The sequence below is a fragment of the Varanus komodoensis genome, unplaced genomic scaffold (genome assembly GCF_004798865.1).
Source record: "Varanus komodoensis strain SLA01 unplaced genomic scaffold, ASM479886v1 scaffold84, whole genome shotgun sequence".
In the NCBI taxonomy this organism is placed as follows: Eukaryota; Metazoa; Chordata; class Lepidosauria; order Squamata; family Varanidae; genus Varanus; species Varanus komodoensis.
The window spans coordinates 1898232-1913594 of NW_025336531.1; the positions used below are offsets into that span (position 1 = coordinate 1898232).

Genomic DNA, 15363 nt, shown 5'->3' on the forward strand with positions numbered 1-15363 from the left:
TTGTTCCCAGCATTAGGCTCTTCTCCAGGGAGTCCTTCCTTCTCGTTAGGTGGCCAAAGTATTGGAGTTTCATCTTCAGTATCTGGCCTTCTAAAGAGCAGTCAGGGTTGATCATCTCTAAGACTGACTGGTTTGATCTCCTTGCAGTCCAAGGGACTCGCAGGAGTCGTCTCCAGCAACACAATTCTTAGGGTTGCTTTAATGTGGAATCCTGCACAGAGCAGAGGTTGGACCTGATGGCCCTCTGGCCACTCCAACTCTATTTCAGGATTCTGCGACTTCTGTGTGACTTGGCTCAGTGCTATGCCATCTGGATCTGTTTGCAACCTATTAACTTTTGCATTCTAATTTTGGCACATTTAAAAACGGCCTGTGTTGCCCACCACTGTCCATCAAGCTATGCCATCAGGTTCTGCCACCCTGTCACTCATAGGAGTATACCCTTTCCAGCTCTAAAATCTTGGATAATAAAGGAGGGGCTGCTCTACTGCACTGAGAGCACTCCGTTGGGCTCCCTGCCAGACGTTTTCCACTGAAGCTCAACTATTGTAAGAGCTTGGCAGTCCTAAGAACTGCTGCTAGAGTTCAGTCTTTTCCATTTCCCACCAGATCCCTTCTCTTTCACTTCCTTGTAATTCTGCAGGGCATATAGTTTCCTCTTACTGGAGCACTTTTAACTGAGGAGCAGGGTGAAAGTGCTTTTTAAAAACCCAAGCAAACAAATTCACTGCCCTCAAACAGCTTGTGACAGAGAGTGGAAAGAATAAAGTTGGCATTGGGCCAGTCATCCCTACTCAGCATATTACTGAATCAAAACATATCTGGTCTTGTAAGCTGTTTGTACAGGATATAAGGAAATGGCATATAAGGAAATAAATGCAGTTTCACTTTTAGTTTTTCATGACGACTTGTTAGAGAGAGCTTACTTTGGCTGCAAAATACCATCATGGAGTTTGCCAGTCCTTCCTCCAACTTTTGAAAAAAGCAACATGCTTGGAATGGGGTGAAGAAATACCTATGTTTGGACCCCCTCCCCCCCCATGGGGGTTTTGTAATGTGTTAGTGGAAAGCATTCTTGACCCTGTACCTCTTGCTGTGTATATTCAGTCGTATGGCACATACCTCACCCTCGCCTCTTCCCTCACCTTTTCTTACCATTTTTAGAGAGAAGCATTGCTCAAAGCACCATTTCTCTGAAACTCACCAAGGCTGCAATTGTTAAGGAGCGAGCCCCACTGTACCCATCAGGGTGTCGTTCGTGCACGTTCTGGCAAGATTCCCAGGCACACAGGAATGCTGACCATTTTGGTGGGACTGACAGCTCAGATTCTGAGGAGGAGCTCTATGAGGGGGAGTTGGCTGATCCTGGCAGGGCTGACAGCTCTGGTAACCCACCCAGGGCTCTGATAACCAGACGGTTGTTGGAACCAACTCAGCTCCAGCTGCAGTCCAAAGTCCTGGGTACCCACCTGTGCCTACTAGGGAAGAGATTAGTTAAAGGGCAGCTCAAGGGCCCAGTCAACCCACCCATGGGAACGAAGAAGAGCAACAACAACCTGAAGGGCGGATTTAGAAATGGGGAGTCTAACGGATTGAGACCTCCAGCCTCCTGAGGAGGTGGACCCAATAGTCAGTCTTCAGTCACACGGTGGGCCAGCTGGGATCTCGGAGGGAGGAATGCAGGTGTGTCCATTCCCACAGCGCTCCTCCCTCCTGAGACAGGCAGAGAAGGATTCATCAGCAAAGCTTTGGGTGAAGGGGACCAGAGAGGGTTCAACATTTCACTTTGTGCATGCTCAGAGACTTACAAGTAAAATAAAGACATTTGGCTAGAAGCACTGGTGAGTCTGTTACTGCTGGGAAGGAGTACTCAGCTCACAACACAGGGCTTCATTCTGCCTTGACTTTTGTACAATTGCACTGCATCTACCTTCTTGACTAGCCAGCCATGCCAGGAATCATAATCCAACAAATCTGGAGGGCATCAGGCTGACGCGGGCTGCAGTAGTGATTGAAGAAGCCTGTGGAGGGAAAGAAAAGCATCCCAAAGGGAATGCCCCATGTCCAACTTGCATGCATCACCACTGGGCTGCTACAAGCATGGAGCAAGTGGTTCCTTTACCAGGCAAGAGTCACACTACAAACCCACTGCCCAAATTAGTATTTTCCTGTTCTGTGCTGAACATTATCCTGAAAGAAGAAATGGATTTGCATGAAAGTAGAATGATCAAGTCCGTATCTTACTCCAGGCTAGCAGTCAGGCAGGGAAACATCTTAAAACAGTTCTCCCCTCTTTTTTCACCTCAGAAAGTTCTAACATTGAGCATATGTGTGGTAAGGTGTGCTGCTAACTTATTCTTTTTAGGTATGGTGTATGCCTGTGCTACAGGAAGCATCAGTACAAAATGGAAAATTTCTAAAAAATAAGAAAAAACAGTAATTCCAATTTGAGGACAGGAAGAGAAAGGGAGGAAAATCAACAACTCTACTGGAAAGATGCGAGGACATGTTTAAATAAACATGTAACTTACTTGTGCTCAAGATCTAGGGCACCAGCAGGAGGAAATGCGAAATGCTGCAGGAACAAAGGCAAACCAGAGCCCAGCACCATCCAAAGTCCAACAGGAAGTCCAAGTCTTAGTCCCAAGGAAACAGGAGCTCATCATGGAACAAAGGTCTGGCCACAAGCAAGCCAGAGATCAACAACCAGATGAACAAAGCAAGGAGCAGGTATCTTGGGGTGTGATAACCAGGCAGCATTCAGGAACAAGAATGCATGGGAGGCAGGGCAAGGAAGCAGGGCAGGGCAAAGGTCCAGCGGAATGCCAGCACAGGAACAGGTTACAGCACCTAGGAGACCTATGCTGCTCAGACAGCTTTGGGCCCTCGGGTGGCTCCTGCAGGGTTTTGGTGCTTGACCAGCAGATGGAGCCCTGGAACTGCCCAGATCCTGACACTTGCATTTTTTTCAAGTGGTGTTAACTATAATAATAACTGGCCAGCAGCACTTTTATTTCCTCCTTATTCTGAAAGGAAGGAGAATTGAAGTTCTGTGGACTCTAAAAATAGCTAGAATGGTCATGTAACCTGGCTGATTTTGTAGTGTTCATAAAGCTTTTAAGATATAACGAGATATAAACTGTACAGAATTCAACATTTCCTCACGTTCAGATCCTGCAATGTGTAATAGCACAATCTAAGTATAACAGATATATTTAACTCAGATACATTTGGTTTATTTTGGCTTACTTGCATCATTTAGTTTTAAAAGTTTTATTCTCTTAATTCCCTTTGAAAAGACTAGTGTTCTGTTCATGAACTTTAGAAATAACTTAGAAACACCATGAGTTTCCCATAAGTCTTTGAATGTGAAGAAATGCTATAGCATAGCAATTTTACTTGAGGCTTCCCAGAGTCTTGAAACATTGGATGATTTTGTGCTGTTTGCATCTTCAGTTTTTTATGCGTGAGGGAGAAGAGATTCTCATCTTTCCATGGACCAGGTTCAGAGCATGCATGACTTCTGTGTTTCAGTTGTAACATCTCACTTGTGATGGTAAAGAGCATCTGCACCCTGTGTCCAAGTTCTATTATTTTGCTCAAGGCCCTAAAGCTTCGATGCCAAGCCTGGGGCACTCCTATTGTTTGAGCTCTGCGTCCTCACTGGATGATCCCAGATGTTGGCAGGATGCTGTCACTTCCATCAAACAAAACTTCATTAGCACTGCTCAGTTCTTCTTCAAGACTCCTCTCTGCAGGACACACAAGAGAAGAAAGGAAGGACAGATTGCATTAAGACAGATAAATTTTAGGATTTTGTGGGTCCAATCCCTTCTATGTTAAAAAAAAAAAAAAAAAGTTAAGGCAAGACATGGGCCTCTGTCAAGGGAAAGATGACATCCTTCAAAGACTGAATCCTCTTCTAGTCCATTAAATACTTCTTTCCTCAAAACCATTTGGGAAAGTACTGAGGCAAGGCAAAGGGACTCTGCCTTTTGCCACTGGCCATAAAACTACTAGAGGTAGCACCCCTTTCCTCTCAGGAAGAACATCATGACAAAAGGAAGAGCCGCTTAGTCTCCTCCAGGAGCCCAATATCAAAGAGCAGCAGGGAACCCAGCTCCCCGCTAGAAAGAGCTCGACTCCAACCACACACTGCCCTGTGACTGCAGAAGCATGCAGAGGGCCCTTCTAGCTTCTGCCAACAACCAGAAGACCAGCACGTGCCTCACACTGTGCTGAATGTTTAACCAAAGTGAGCTACTTTTGGAAGCAAATTTTGTCTGAAGAGTGGATTAAAATGCAGTAAAGCAACGATGGAACCATAACACAAATTTGCAGCAAATGTTAGCTGACACAAGAAAGGTCCCCAAGAAGTAGGGATCTTCTTTGGATCCTTTCCACCCTTACCCACCTGCATCCTTTAGGCTGGGAAACTTACAGAAACCTTCCAAATTGGCAGCCAGCAAGACTTTGAGTATAGGAGCCTATGGACAAGAAGAACAAAGGAGAATTTGTCAATCACATCCCAACTTTTTCAAATCATTCAGGGGACCCCTTAAAAACCCAGAAGGCCTGAATTAGAAGCCAAAAGATCTGGCTGAATTAAGACTGGCTGCTCAAGGGCAGAGCACATCCTTTACTTGTTTAACTCCTTGTAATCTGGTTAAATTGAGAAAGGGGACACCTGTGGCACTCCAGCTGCCTTGGACTCCAACTCCTAACAGCTGCTAACCCTAAAGAAAGCTGAAGTATGCTGAGTTACAGCCCTGGTCCATTCTATCTGGGAGCACATGTCCAAAGACTTGAGCATGGTATCTCCCAGACTCTCCTATTTGAGTTACTTTATTTTTATTCAAACTGGGGATGTTGGGGGTTGAACTGAGCAGCCTTTGACTGGCATAGCATGTGTTCTACCACTCAGCTACAGTCCCCCTTTCCTAAAAGAAGGTTGTTTGTTCTCAGGCCTCCCCGACAGGATGTTACTGTTAGTTTGAATGTATAATTGTTCAGTCAGCATGCTGACCCACCTGCAAGCCAGTAAAGATCAGGGAAAGTCTCCTGTGCTGGAATTCCAGGAGCAGCTCAGAGAGGCCCAAAACCACCGTGTAGTCAATGCTGCTGACATGGGTGCAGTCCAGGATGACGTTGCGCAGGTGGGACCCTGAAGGCAAACATCAAACCAGTGCACTCAAGGAAGGGTGAACCCAGGCCAGCATTCCTTCCACACAGTCCTAGCTGATTAAAGTCTGACTGGTCAATTTGAAAGCCTGGTTCACCAGTTCAGTTCAAACCAGCACTAGTCTGTTCTGCAACCCACTGGTGAGCTCAGCTGCACAATCTGGAGGGCACTGCCAGGAAGAAAAAGGGCACTGCTAAGGCTTGCGCTGTTCTTCTTTCTCCATTTGAAGGCTGGAGATATGCTGAGGCTCCCAGCAACATCAGAAATTAAGCACCATCAACAACCTCCTGACTCCACCTGCAGCAATGTCATGGCAGGGTTAGTGGCCCCAGGAGAGCTAGAAACCCACCACATGCTTGCCTGCATAGCTACCTTGATGGTCTGTCGGCTTGGCTTGAAGAAGTCCCAGGCAGAATTCCCCCCCACTTGGAGCATGCTGTCCCCACTTATGCACCATGGGCTTTTAAACAAGGTGTATACTGGGGCGCATGGGGATAGTTTCCAGATTGAAATTTCTGGAGGGTCAAATGGGATACTTGTTTCAGAGGCACCCAAGAACAGATTAGCTCCTCCTAAACAGATCATCATCCTAGGTCAGCCACTGGTGCCCCAAGTGTTGTTCTATGCAATACTGGTACCCCAGGTCAAAAGTGGCAGAGGCCTTTACTTCCAGATTGGTTTAATTCCAGTCACAGCCAGCACCATACCACTGAATGCCTAGATAGATACACTTTACCTGAAAGAGCCTGTTTGTGCACAAAATCCCGAAGGAACTCAATTGTTGGGAAATACAAGCCACTGGCTGGCTGTATGATCAATGACTCACGTTCCAAGACCTGCAAAAGAGGTCGGAAGAAAGTATTGTGAGGGACCACAAGGTAAGATTTCCTACTGCCTGGCTATTTCTATTTCCCCCATCCCTGAAGGCAAAAGAAACATGGCCAAAGATTGCTAATTGTCACGATGAAGGGTTGTATGCTATCTGTTCTCTATTTTAGACATCTCAGACATACTGACATTTGATTTGGAAATGAGAGAAGGGATGTTAAAGGATATTTTTAAAAGATGTCCCTTCTCACTTTGCATTGTCTAAAAACCATTACATATTTCACATATAAGAGGGTTACAAACAGAAAGTAGTGGGGGGGGGGGCAGGCAAGGGACTGGTTCTATGACCTGCTGTCCTTTGTGGCTGCCATCCGGATGTGTTGTGCAACGTGGGTTTCCATGTCAACTGTATGCACCCTAACTCAGCAAACCCAAAACAAACCTTTATCTGTGGCCGGGCGAGGGAGTGGAGCAGCAGAATGCCAGAGACCAGCACCCCGGCCAGGATGCCATATTGCACTTCCCAGAAGCACAGCAAGAACGTCACACACAGTGGCACCAGGTCCAGCCCTTAGACAGGAGTATATAGAACAAAGTCACCGACTCATTCAGTCCTTCAGCAAGAGGGCTGCCACACATTGTTTGTAGAGAAACAAACGAACAAGAGGAAAAGCATTACTTGCTAACTTAGATTTTGCATTAGTAGCTTATACCTCCTAAGGTGACTAGAAATGAAAGTCATAAAAAGCAGTGCTCACATAGCATGAGTTTCCCTTCCAAGTTCTCTAGATTCAGGGGTTGCCTAAATCTTCCCTTCTGATTGTATACTATACCTACTGCCAAGTCAGAGCCCATTTCATACACCAGTAAGGTAGAGACAGGTGAATGAATGACTGTTCTTAGGGGAAAGTTCCTGCTGACCAGTTTACCTCTGGATATAAGAAGTGGCTGACTCTTGCACAGCTCCACTCATAAACGCCATCTAAGAGGCTAATAAAGGGAAGCCAATAGCTGCAGGGAGACCTAACCTTTGACAAGGGAAACAGAAGCATGCAGCACTCAGACACAGCACAGAGTGAGATACACCAAGTAGGCAAGCCTTTACACAAGATTAAATGGCAAAGTGGATTTTTCACATTCAGTCATGACTGCCAAAACTTTCACGTTTACTTGATTCCATAAAAATCAAAATTAAATTTTCCCTCACAACAGTGGAAGAGTTTGCAAGTGATGGCTGTGTTATGAAGAGTCAAAGTCAGGCTTTAACCAGTTCGACCTCGCTAACACAGCAAGCTCAAGAAAAGAGAGAACTTTAGGAAGTTATAGACGGAGAACTTGGGTGGAAAACTGCATAAAATTGCTTTAAATTGTTGTTGTTGTTGTTGCTAGTTGCAAAGTCGTGTCCAACCCATCACAACCCCATGGACAACATTCCTCCAAGCCTTCCTGTCCTCCACCATCCCCCGGAGTCCATGGTTTAAATTGTGGATCCATAGAAACCCTATTATAGGTAATTTCCTGGTGATGAAAAAGCTGGACATACTTCCTAAGTAGCGTACAGCCATTTATGCTTGCTTTTGGAAATATGCTCAGCTTTTACCAACAGAAAGCTACCTTCAGTCAATTTTTCATTTGCCCAGCAGGTGCCAGTATTCTGTACAGTGCTGGCTTCCCCTAACCAGAACAGAGACACAGACAGCAACACAGAAAGGATGAAACAGCTATCAGAGATTTTTAAAACATGTGAGCCTGCCATGCAAAATCATGGAGAAGCAAAGAAAGTAACAATTTCTCAGACATATCTATGAAACAGGATTCTCCATTCCTGTTCACAGATATGTTTCAGAAAAGCAGAAGAGATTACTATCATTTATTTGTTTTAAAATATTTTTACACTGTCCTACAATGTCATGGATAGCAGGGTGGTATAGCAGAGGCATGAAAATACTAAAATGTGCTATAAATATGATAAAGCATAAACATTAAATCAGAGGCACAATACAGCAGACTACACATAGAGAGACATGTTTCTTTTTCACTACTGTAATGAAGCTCTGAGCAGTACACTGGAAATAGTTTTCAATGTTTGAAAAGTCTAATATCAACTCAAAAGTTTTTAGTATTGTGAGGCACCAGATTTGCTACCAGATCTACATGAAAGAGATGATTCTAGAAGACTTCTGGAATATGAGAATGGAGGCTAAAAAAATAAACAAGAAGAATGAGAATTCCCCAAAGTTACACAAAAACCAAGGCAGCACTGGGTGCCATTGCAGGGAAAGATAAGCACTCGCCTTCTGCCTCTCAACAAGCACCTCCTTTGCTGTCCCCAGATAGCACGAAATGCAGACAAACTTTCAGATCGTGCTTTAAAGGATTCTGAATGGGGGGGTCAAACAGACAATTCTTTAAATGATTATTCCGCAGCTATTTTTCCTGCCCCACCAGTATTTTCACTCTAGAGTAGAAACAGGCTGCAATCTGTAAAAGAAGGACTTTTATCATTTGGATTGGTTCCCCTGCACTAAACCTAGCATAAAAATGAAAAAGAAGATTGCTACTAGATACACATTTAAAGTAATGTCTGTCTTGGCCCTGACTTTGGTATGCATTACAAGAACCCCAAACTTGTCAGCTTTGGAAGTAATAGAAAGTTCATGCTCATACTTTTGACCCGCCATAATGTGCGGAAGATCCTGGCATCAAACATAGGTGCCACAGCGCAGATGATGACCGCTGCCAGCGCTGCCTTGGGAATGTAGTAGAAGAGGGAGGTCAGGTAGGCTAGAGACAATAGCACCAGGGCCCCTGGAGGCGGGGAGAAAGAAAGAAGCCAAATTAATCAGTACTGCAGGCTTACCACCAAGACAGAAACGTCGTGTGCGGCTGAGGAGCAGAGAGCTCAGCTGGATGGTCAGAATACATCACTGAGTATCACTTTTCTCTGTCACCTCCAAGAGAAACTCTGAGAGAGCCTTCTCAGCAGTGATGCCCTGATTTTGGAACCATCTTCTCACGGAGGGTTGCCTGGCACAAAGCCTTAAACTTTCAGTGCCAGTTAAGGCTGCCCTCTATGTTGAAGCATTTCGCGGGAGTGGCAAGAAGAGAGTTAACCACATGGGGTGCAATTGCCACTTCTACATCCCAGCTCAGGGATCAGCCCCTTAGGACCACCTCTGATGCATCAGGCACAAGGCCGTCTTTGAGCCCCTACCTGTTATTAGTCCCCCTGCAGGCGTGCACACACCCGTCTGGGCATTGACTGCTGTCCTGTAACATTAAGAGGCTCAAGTCATTATGGGAACAAGAGGTAGCCCCTTCATCTCCCTGGAACAGGAGGAGGCAGATGCAGGGAGCCATTTTCACATACACAGAGACCCCTCACAAACCACCCCTCGGCAGCGAAACAAGGCCAGTTTGGGCAGCAAACCTCTACAGAGCAGGAAGTAGGGGAAATTTAGCACGCACCCATGCTAAATCTGACCCGCTTACTATTCTGCAGTGGTATGCGGCTGATTCTTTTCACCATCGTGAATTCTGGCAATGCAGCAGTGGGGGGACTGGGTTGCCCACCCCCATCCTAGAAACATTTAAGGGCCTACAGAGCACAAAAGTCACAGCATCATCAGGGTTTATGAAAAGGGCTGTGGAAGGAGCAGTTCTTTGGAGACAAAGTCCTTTTTATTTCCTGCTGCGGCAAGAGACTTGATGGCCTGGCCATAAGTTCCCTGCACCTATGCACTCTACGTTAACACAGGAGACTTACTTGCATAAAAAATAATACCCTGATTCAATCTATTCTCACAATGAGGTGAATCACAACACACATTTAATAATAAATGTAAAACCATACACTAAAACTTAATGAAAGGCTGAAGAAGTTACCCTGCCCAAATCACTAAGATAGGTGTGAATTCTCTGTGGGAATTTTCTCCCATAGAGAAGCCCTAAAGAGGTCAAGAAAGAAGCCTTTTCTTAGTCCTGATCATGTGGATGACAGGATGATGACAATAAAGGGTTTTAAAAGGAAAATTAATCCATAAAACAGAAAGTGATTTTTACACATAACTTATCAGACATTGTTTCAAGCCACCTAATTCCTCTATTGAACTATATGAAGGCAAGTATCACTCTTCCAAAAGGATTTACTCACCGGCCAAAGCTACCTGTGACAGGATAGGAGGAGATGAAAGAGCCTAGGAGGTTGGTGAGTCCTAGAGGTCACACAGAAAGAGAGGCTAAGCAGCAAACGCAGAACACGAGGTGGACTCCCACGTTATGGATTCCTAGCCTCACAGAGGCACCAGATCCACTTTTTAATTGGGAGAGGAGAGGCTTGTTATCTGCGTCTAATGAATTTAAGGCAGGGGCGACAGATGTTGGATAAACACCAGGATCAATACTTTAATAGCAAAAAATTGTTTGTTACCCGGAGTGGACGGGTGGGCTGTTCCTCTCTTCAAGCAGAGGCTAGACAGCCATCTCTTTCCCCGATTATGACATTCAAATCCCACCTCTTTCCCTCTTGCAAGAAACCCAAGTCAGCTCATGTGTCCCTCCTCCACTCCATTTCATCTTTGCAACGATCTTGTGAGATCAGTAGGCTGAGAGTCAGTGACAGGCCCAAAGCCGCCCGGTAAGCTTCACAGCTGAGCAGAGATGACAGCCCAGATCTCCAGAGCCCCAATCTGACCACTGTATTGTATTGCCTCTCTGTTGGGAGGGGTCTAGGCTTTGGATTTCCTGCACCAAGCTAGGGGTAGACAGAATCAAAGAGTCTTTCCAGCTCTATAATTCTGAAAATGGGCTAAAATTGTGGGTGATGGTCACAATGCAGTGTCACAATGCATTGCCAAGGACTAATTTGGCCAACTGCCCTTGGAAAGTCAATTCAGAAGAGCTTTCCAGCAAGAGCAAAACTCTTCCCTCCCATATTCATCCTCACTCCATCCAGAGCTCCTTCAAGCAGAAGGCCCAATCCAGTCTAGTCAACTGTACACCTGTAACATTCTTACCCATAGCTAACAGTTCCTGGTTGGGGTCAATCTGGTAATTATTTTGAGAGCCTAGAAGAAAAGGGAAATGTAGATGCTGGTTAAACCAAGGCCCACATAATTGTGGACTTTCCGATAGTTAAGGGCTCCATGAACACCACAGGAAGCAGATATGAAACAAGAAATATGTGGATCCAGGCTTCCCTCTGCTGGTATCCCTCCAGATGTTTTGGATTTCAACTTCTAACTAGCATGACCATCAACCATGCCTGGCTGGGACTGATGGGGGTCGAAGTCCAAAATATCTGGAGAACACTGCGTTTCAGAAGGCTGCTTTAATCCCCGATTACAAAAGAAACTGCTCTCCTTTATACACACACACACATAGGAACCACTTCCTCACAGTGCTATTCCACAGTGTCTTCTGGGTAGATCCCACATAGTCAAGCCCAGCAAGCATTCACACGTGCACCTCTCTCCCGAGGATCACATTAGGTGGAAACAGCCGTGCTGCTAGGTGGAAGGAGAAGCACTATTGCCCAGATAACAAGGAGGAGATGCCAGGCATCCAGAGGGAAAGTTTAGTTAAGCTTAATAACTGAGTTTTATAGTTAATCTCCCCAGTGCTCAGAGAGCAGAAAATTCTCTTTTCCCAAATCTCGTGAGTTGTCAGGTGCATATGTGAAGACAGTGTGCTGCCCCTTGAGCCCCCTCAGTGCTGAAGGAAGGTGAACATCCTACCAAATGCTTTTGCAATAGCAACCGTCTCCAGCAGCCCGATAAGTGGCACCACGGCCAAGCCTGCTGCCATATCCTGCCAAGGGGAAAAGAACAATTATGTTTCACTGCCAAGACAGCACTGTGAGTTATACTTGGATCATCACATGTAATAGCGATATAGTGTAAATCCAGAATGTGGATTTACCTCATTATCTGTAACCCTTTGCCCTAGTGGCTGGGACTGACTGAAGGTGGAGTATGGTGACATCTAGAGGGCCACAGGTTGCCTACCGCCATGTTAATACTTCCCACCTCAATCTTAGACTGATAGATCGCAGAATGGTAACATTGCGGGGGATCAATAAGGCCATCAGGTTCAGCTCCTGCTCAGTGCAGGACTCCAAGTTAAGCCATCCCTAAGCGGGGCTGTCCAGCTGCATCTTGAATGCCTTCAGTGTGGGAGAGCTCATAACCTCCTTAAGTAATCGGTTCCACTGTCATTTTGCTTTAACAGTCAAAAAGTTTCTCTTGAAGTTTAGCCGGCATCTGGTTTCTAGTAACTTGAACCTTTTATTCCTTTTCCTAGACTCTGAGATGATTATGTTCAAGGTGTTTGCAGACTGACTGCTTTATGATCTGCTGTAGAATTTTTCCAGGGATTGATGTTAAACTGACTGGCCTGAAGTACACAGCTTCCTCTTATTTTCCTTTCTTGAAGGTGCGGACAACATTAGCCCTCCTCCAGTCACTGGCATTTCACAGAATCATATCATAGTAGACTTGGAAAGGGCCAAGGCAGCCATCAGGTCCAACCCCCTGCTCAGTGCAGGACACCATCGCACTGAGATGATTAACCAGCTTTGCCCTGAATGTCTCTGGTGTGCGAGAGCTCTCTAGGCAACTGGTTCCACTATCATATTGCTCTGACAATTAGGGATCTTTTCCTGATATCCACCTTGAATTTGGACTGCCACAGCTTGAGCTGATAATTTTGTGACAGCCTTTCCGGTACTTATAAAGTGCTATCATGTCACTCATCAGTCTTCTCACCTCAGTGTGGAACATACCCATTTCTCTCAGTCTCTACAATGTTTCCAAACCCTGGATCGCTTTTGTCCTCCTCCTCTGGACTCTTCTAGATTTTCTGCATCTTTCTTAAATCTTGGTGCCCAGAACAGGACACAATATTCTAGATGAGGAGGTCTGACTAGTGAAGAGTATAGGGGACCTACTGCTTCTCATGATTTGGAAGCAATACTTCCATGAATGCATCCCAAAATAACATTTGCTGTTTTTGCAGCAGCATGGCATTGTTGGCTCATATTTAGCCTGTTGTCCACAATAGCCCCAAGGTCTTTTTCTTTTTCGGTTCTGTCAAGCCATGTATTCCCCATCTTTTATTGATGCATTGGGTTTCTTTTTCCTAGGTGGAGGATTTGGCATTTGTCCCTATTGAATCTCATTTTGTCACTTTCGGCCCAGCTTTCAAGCTTTACAAGATCACGCTGGATCTTCATTCTGTCTTCCAGGATGTTCACTATTCCACTCAGTTTTGTATTGTCTGCAAATCTGATTATCGTTCCTTGTTCTTCCTCATCTAAATCATTAATAAAAATGTTGAAGAGAGCTGAGCCATTTCACCCATCCTCTATGTTTCCTCAAAGACAATAGATAGTGGCTCTGAGACTTCTGCCAGTTCCTTTATTACTCTGGGACGCAGTTCATTGGGCCCTGGGGATCTGAATTTGTTCAAAGTAATGAGGTGTTTCTAGACCATTTGCCTATCAATCTCAAACTGCAATCCTGCCTCTTCAGCTTGTGCTTCATCTTTGCCAAGGAGGTTAAAGACCTGCTTTTGGAAGAAGACTGAGGCAAAGCAGGAATTGAGCACTTCTTTTTCACTGTTATCTGTTATCAGTTGCCATCCTCACAGAGTAGCTGAACAACCATTTCTTTCCTCTCTCTTAGTATGCATGTATCCAAAGAAGGCTTTTTTGTTACTTTTAGCATCCCTCACTAACCTCAGCTCATCCTCAGCTTCAGCCTTCCCAACAGCTCTGTGCTAGCCGCCTGCATGCACTCTTTCTTTGTAACCTAGCCTTCCTTTCACTTCCTATATATGTCCTCTTTTTTCCAGGTAATCTCTAAAGCTTTTTGTAAAGTCACACAGACTTCTTCTGATATCTTGTAATTGCACCTTTAGAATTTTCTTTAAAAAAAAAAATAACTCCCACCCACCTTGGAATCCTTTTTTCATTAGACTCACTTGCCATAGGACTTTGCATATCAGTTTCTGAGTTTATTAAAATTGGCTTTCCTGGAATCCAGGATGCGCAATTGGCTACACCTGGCTTTCCTTCCTTTAGAATCAAGAATTCAAGTATGACATGGTCGTTTCACAACAAAGTTCTCTTGACTGGCACTTCATCCACCAAGTCACTTCTGTTAGAATAAAGTCAAAGATAGCCAATCCTCCAGTTCCTTCCTCTGTTTAAGCTTAGGCTAAACACCATATCATAGGAATGTATGTACTCCTTTTTCATTTGCAGCTGTGGAAATCCATGTTGTTGGCTTTGAAGTGCCAAATTTAACTCAAGGTTAATTTGAGCCAAGTACAATTTCTACAGTGCAAGACATTGTTATTAAACAACCTTATTAAAACATCTTTTAATGTTTTAATTTAAGATTAAATGTACCATATATGGAGGAAGGTGTTTCAATTTTTGGTGCTGTTAACAGCTCACTTGGCAATCATTTTACTTGTACTTCTTTTGATTGTTGTGAAACCCCTACTTGTTTTAAAAAGAAAATAAATACCCACCTGCACCATCTCTCCAAAGGAGATAGTCCCATTGGGTGTGACTTTGGAGAGTGGTGGTGGCTGGAATGGTGGCAGTCCCTGTGGTATGGTCCCTGTGAGTGTGAATGGCTGGGAGCCAGTCAGTTGGAAGGAGTAGGCCACAAGCCCAGCAAAGAGGACCACGAGAGCATTACGGGCTACAAGCAGGAAGAAATAAAGCCCCATGTTACCAAAGGGCAGCACTGATGCAGGGGGAAGTTCAGACCCGACATCAGAAGGACGAGCCATGATAGCATTCATCACAGTAAGAGGATTCTGCATTCGACAGGTGCATGACTGCAGAGTCTGCATGGGGTACAGAGAAAGCCCCTGGAGCAAACTGGCAGCTCCCGACTGTTGCTCCCACCGCCCACATGCTTAAATTTGGGTAAGAATATTTTGTGACATATGTTAAGAATGTTTCTTATAGAAAAGGTACTAAGGGCAAACAGAATCTGCTCTGGGGGAAACTCAGCCCCCTCTCACCTCAATTCCCTTTCTGCCTTCTCCCCTTGCCACTGCTACCAACCCTCATTCTCCAGCCACACCTCCTTAGGATCACTCTTTCACTAGCTACATGGAGTCCGGAGTCTTTCCACAGGTGAAGCTTTGAAGCAGCCAAATGGACAACAGCTCCTTCCTTCACAGGGCCACCATCTATAGTGTCCTCTGAGCAACTAAGCTGCCTCTTCAACCCAGGTGAAAGATTTTGCCACCAAAAGCACAATAGAATATAGGCAATTCAGCATATAAAAACATAGAAACATAGAAAACAGAGCGAGTCAGAAGGGGCCTCCTGG

The 15363-nt window shown here is 45.0% G+C and overlaps 1 protein-coding gene across 1 annotated transcript in view; it reads right to left on the reverse strand.

The window, feature by feature from the left end:
* Positions 1–3095: 3095 nt before the first annotated feature.
* Positions 3096–15363, reverse strand: part of SLC26A11 (solute carrier family 26 member 11) — a 20527-nt gene continuing 8259 nt past the window's right edge. The window contains 11 exon segments of the mRNA XM_044416925.1: positions 3096–3752; positions 4415–4487; positions 5031–5164; positions 5919–6018; positions 6453–6580; positions 8678–8818; positions 9225–9280; positions 10164–10224; positions 11026–11076; positions 11746–11818; positions 14546–14860. Coding sequence (XP_044272860.1) covers positions 3661–3752; positions 4415–4487; positions 5031–5164; positions 5919–6018; positions 6453–6580; positions 8678–8818; positions 9225–9280; positions 10164–10224; positions 11026–11076; positions 11746–11818; positions 14546–14860 — 1224 coding nt within the window. The 3' untranslated portion in view covers positions 3096–3660.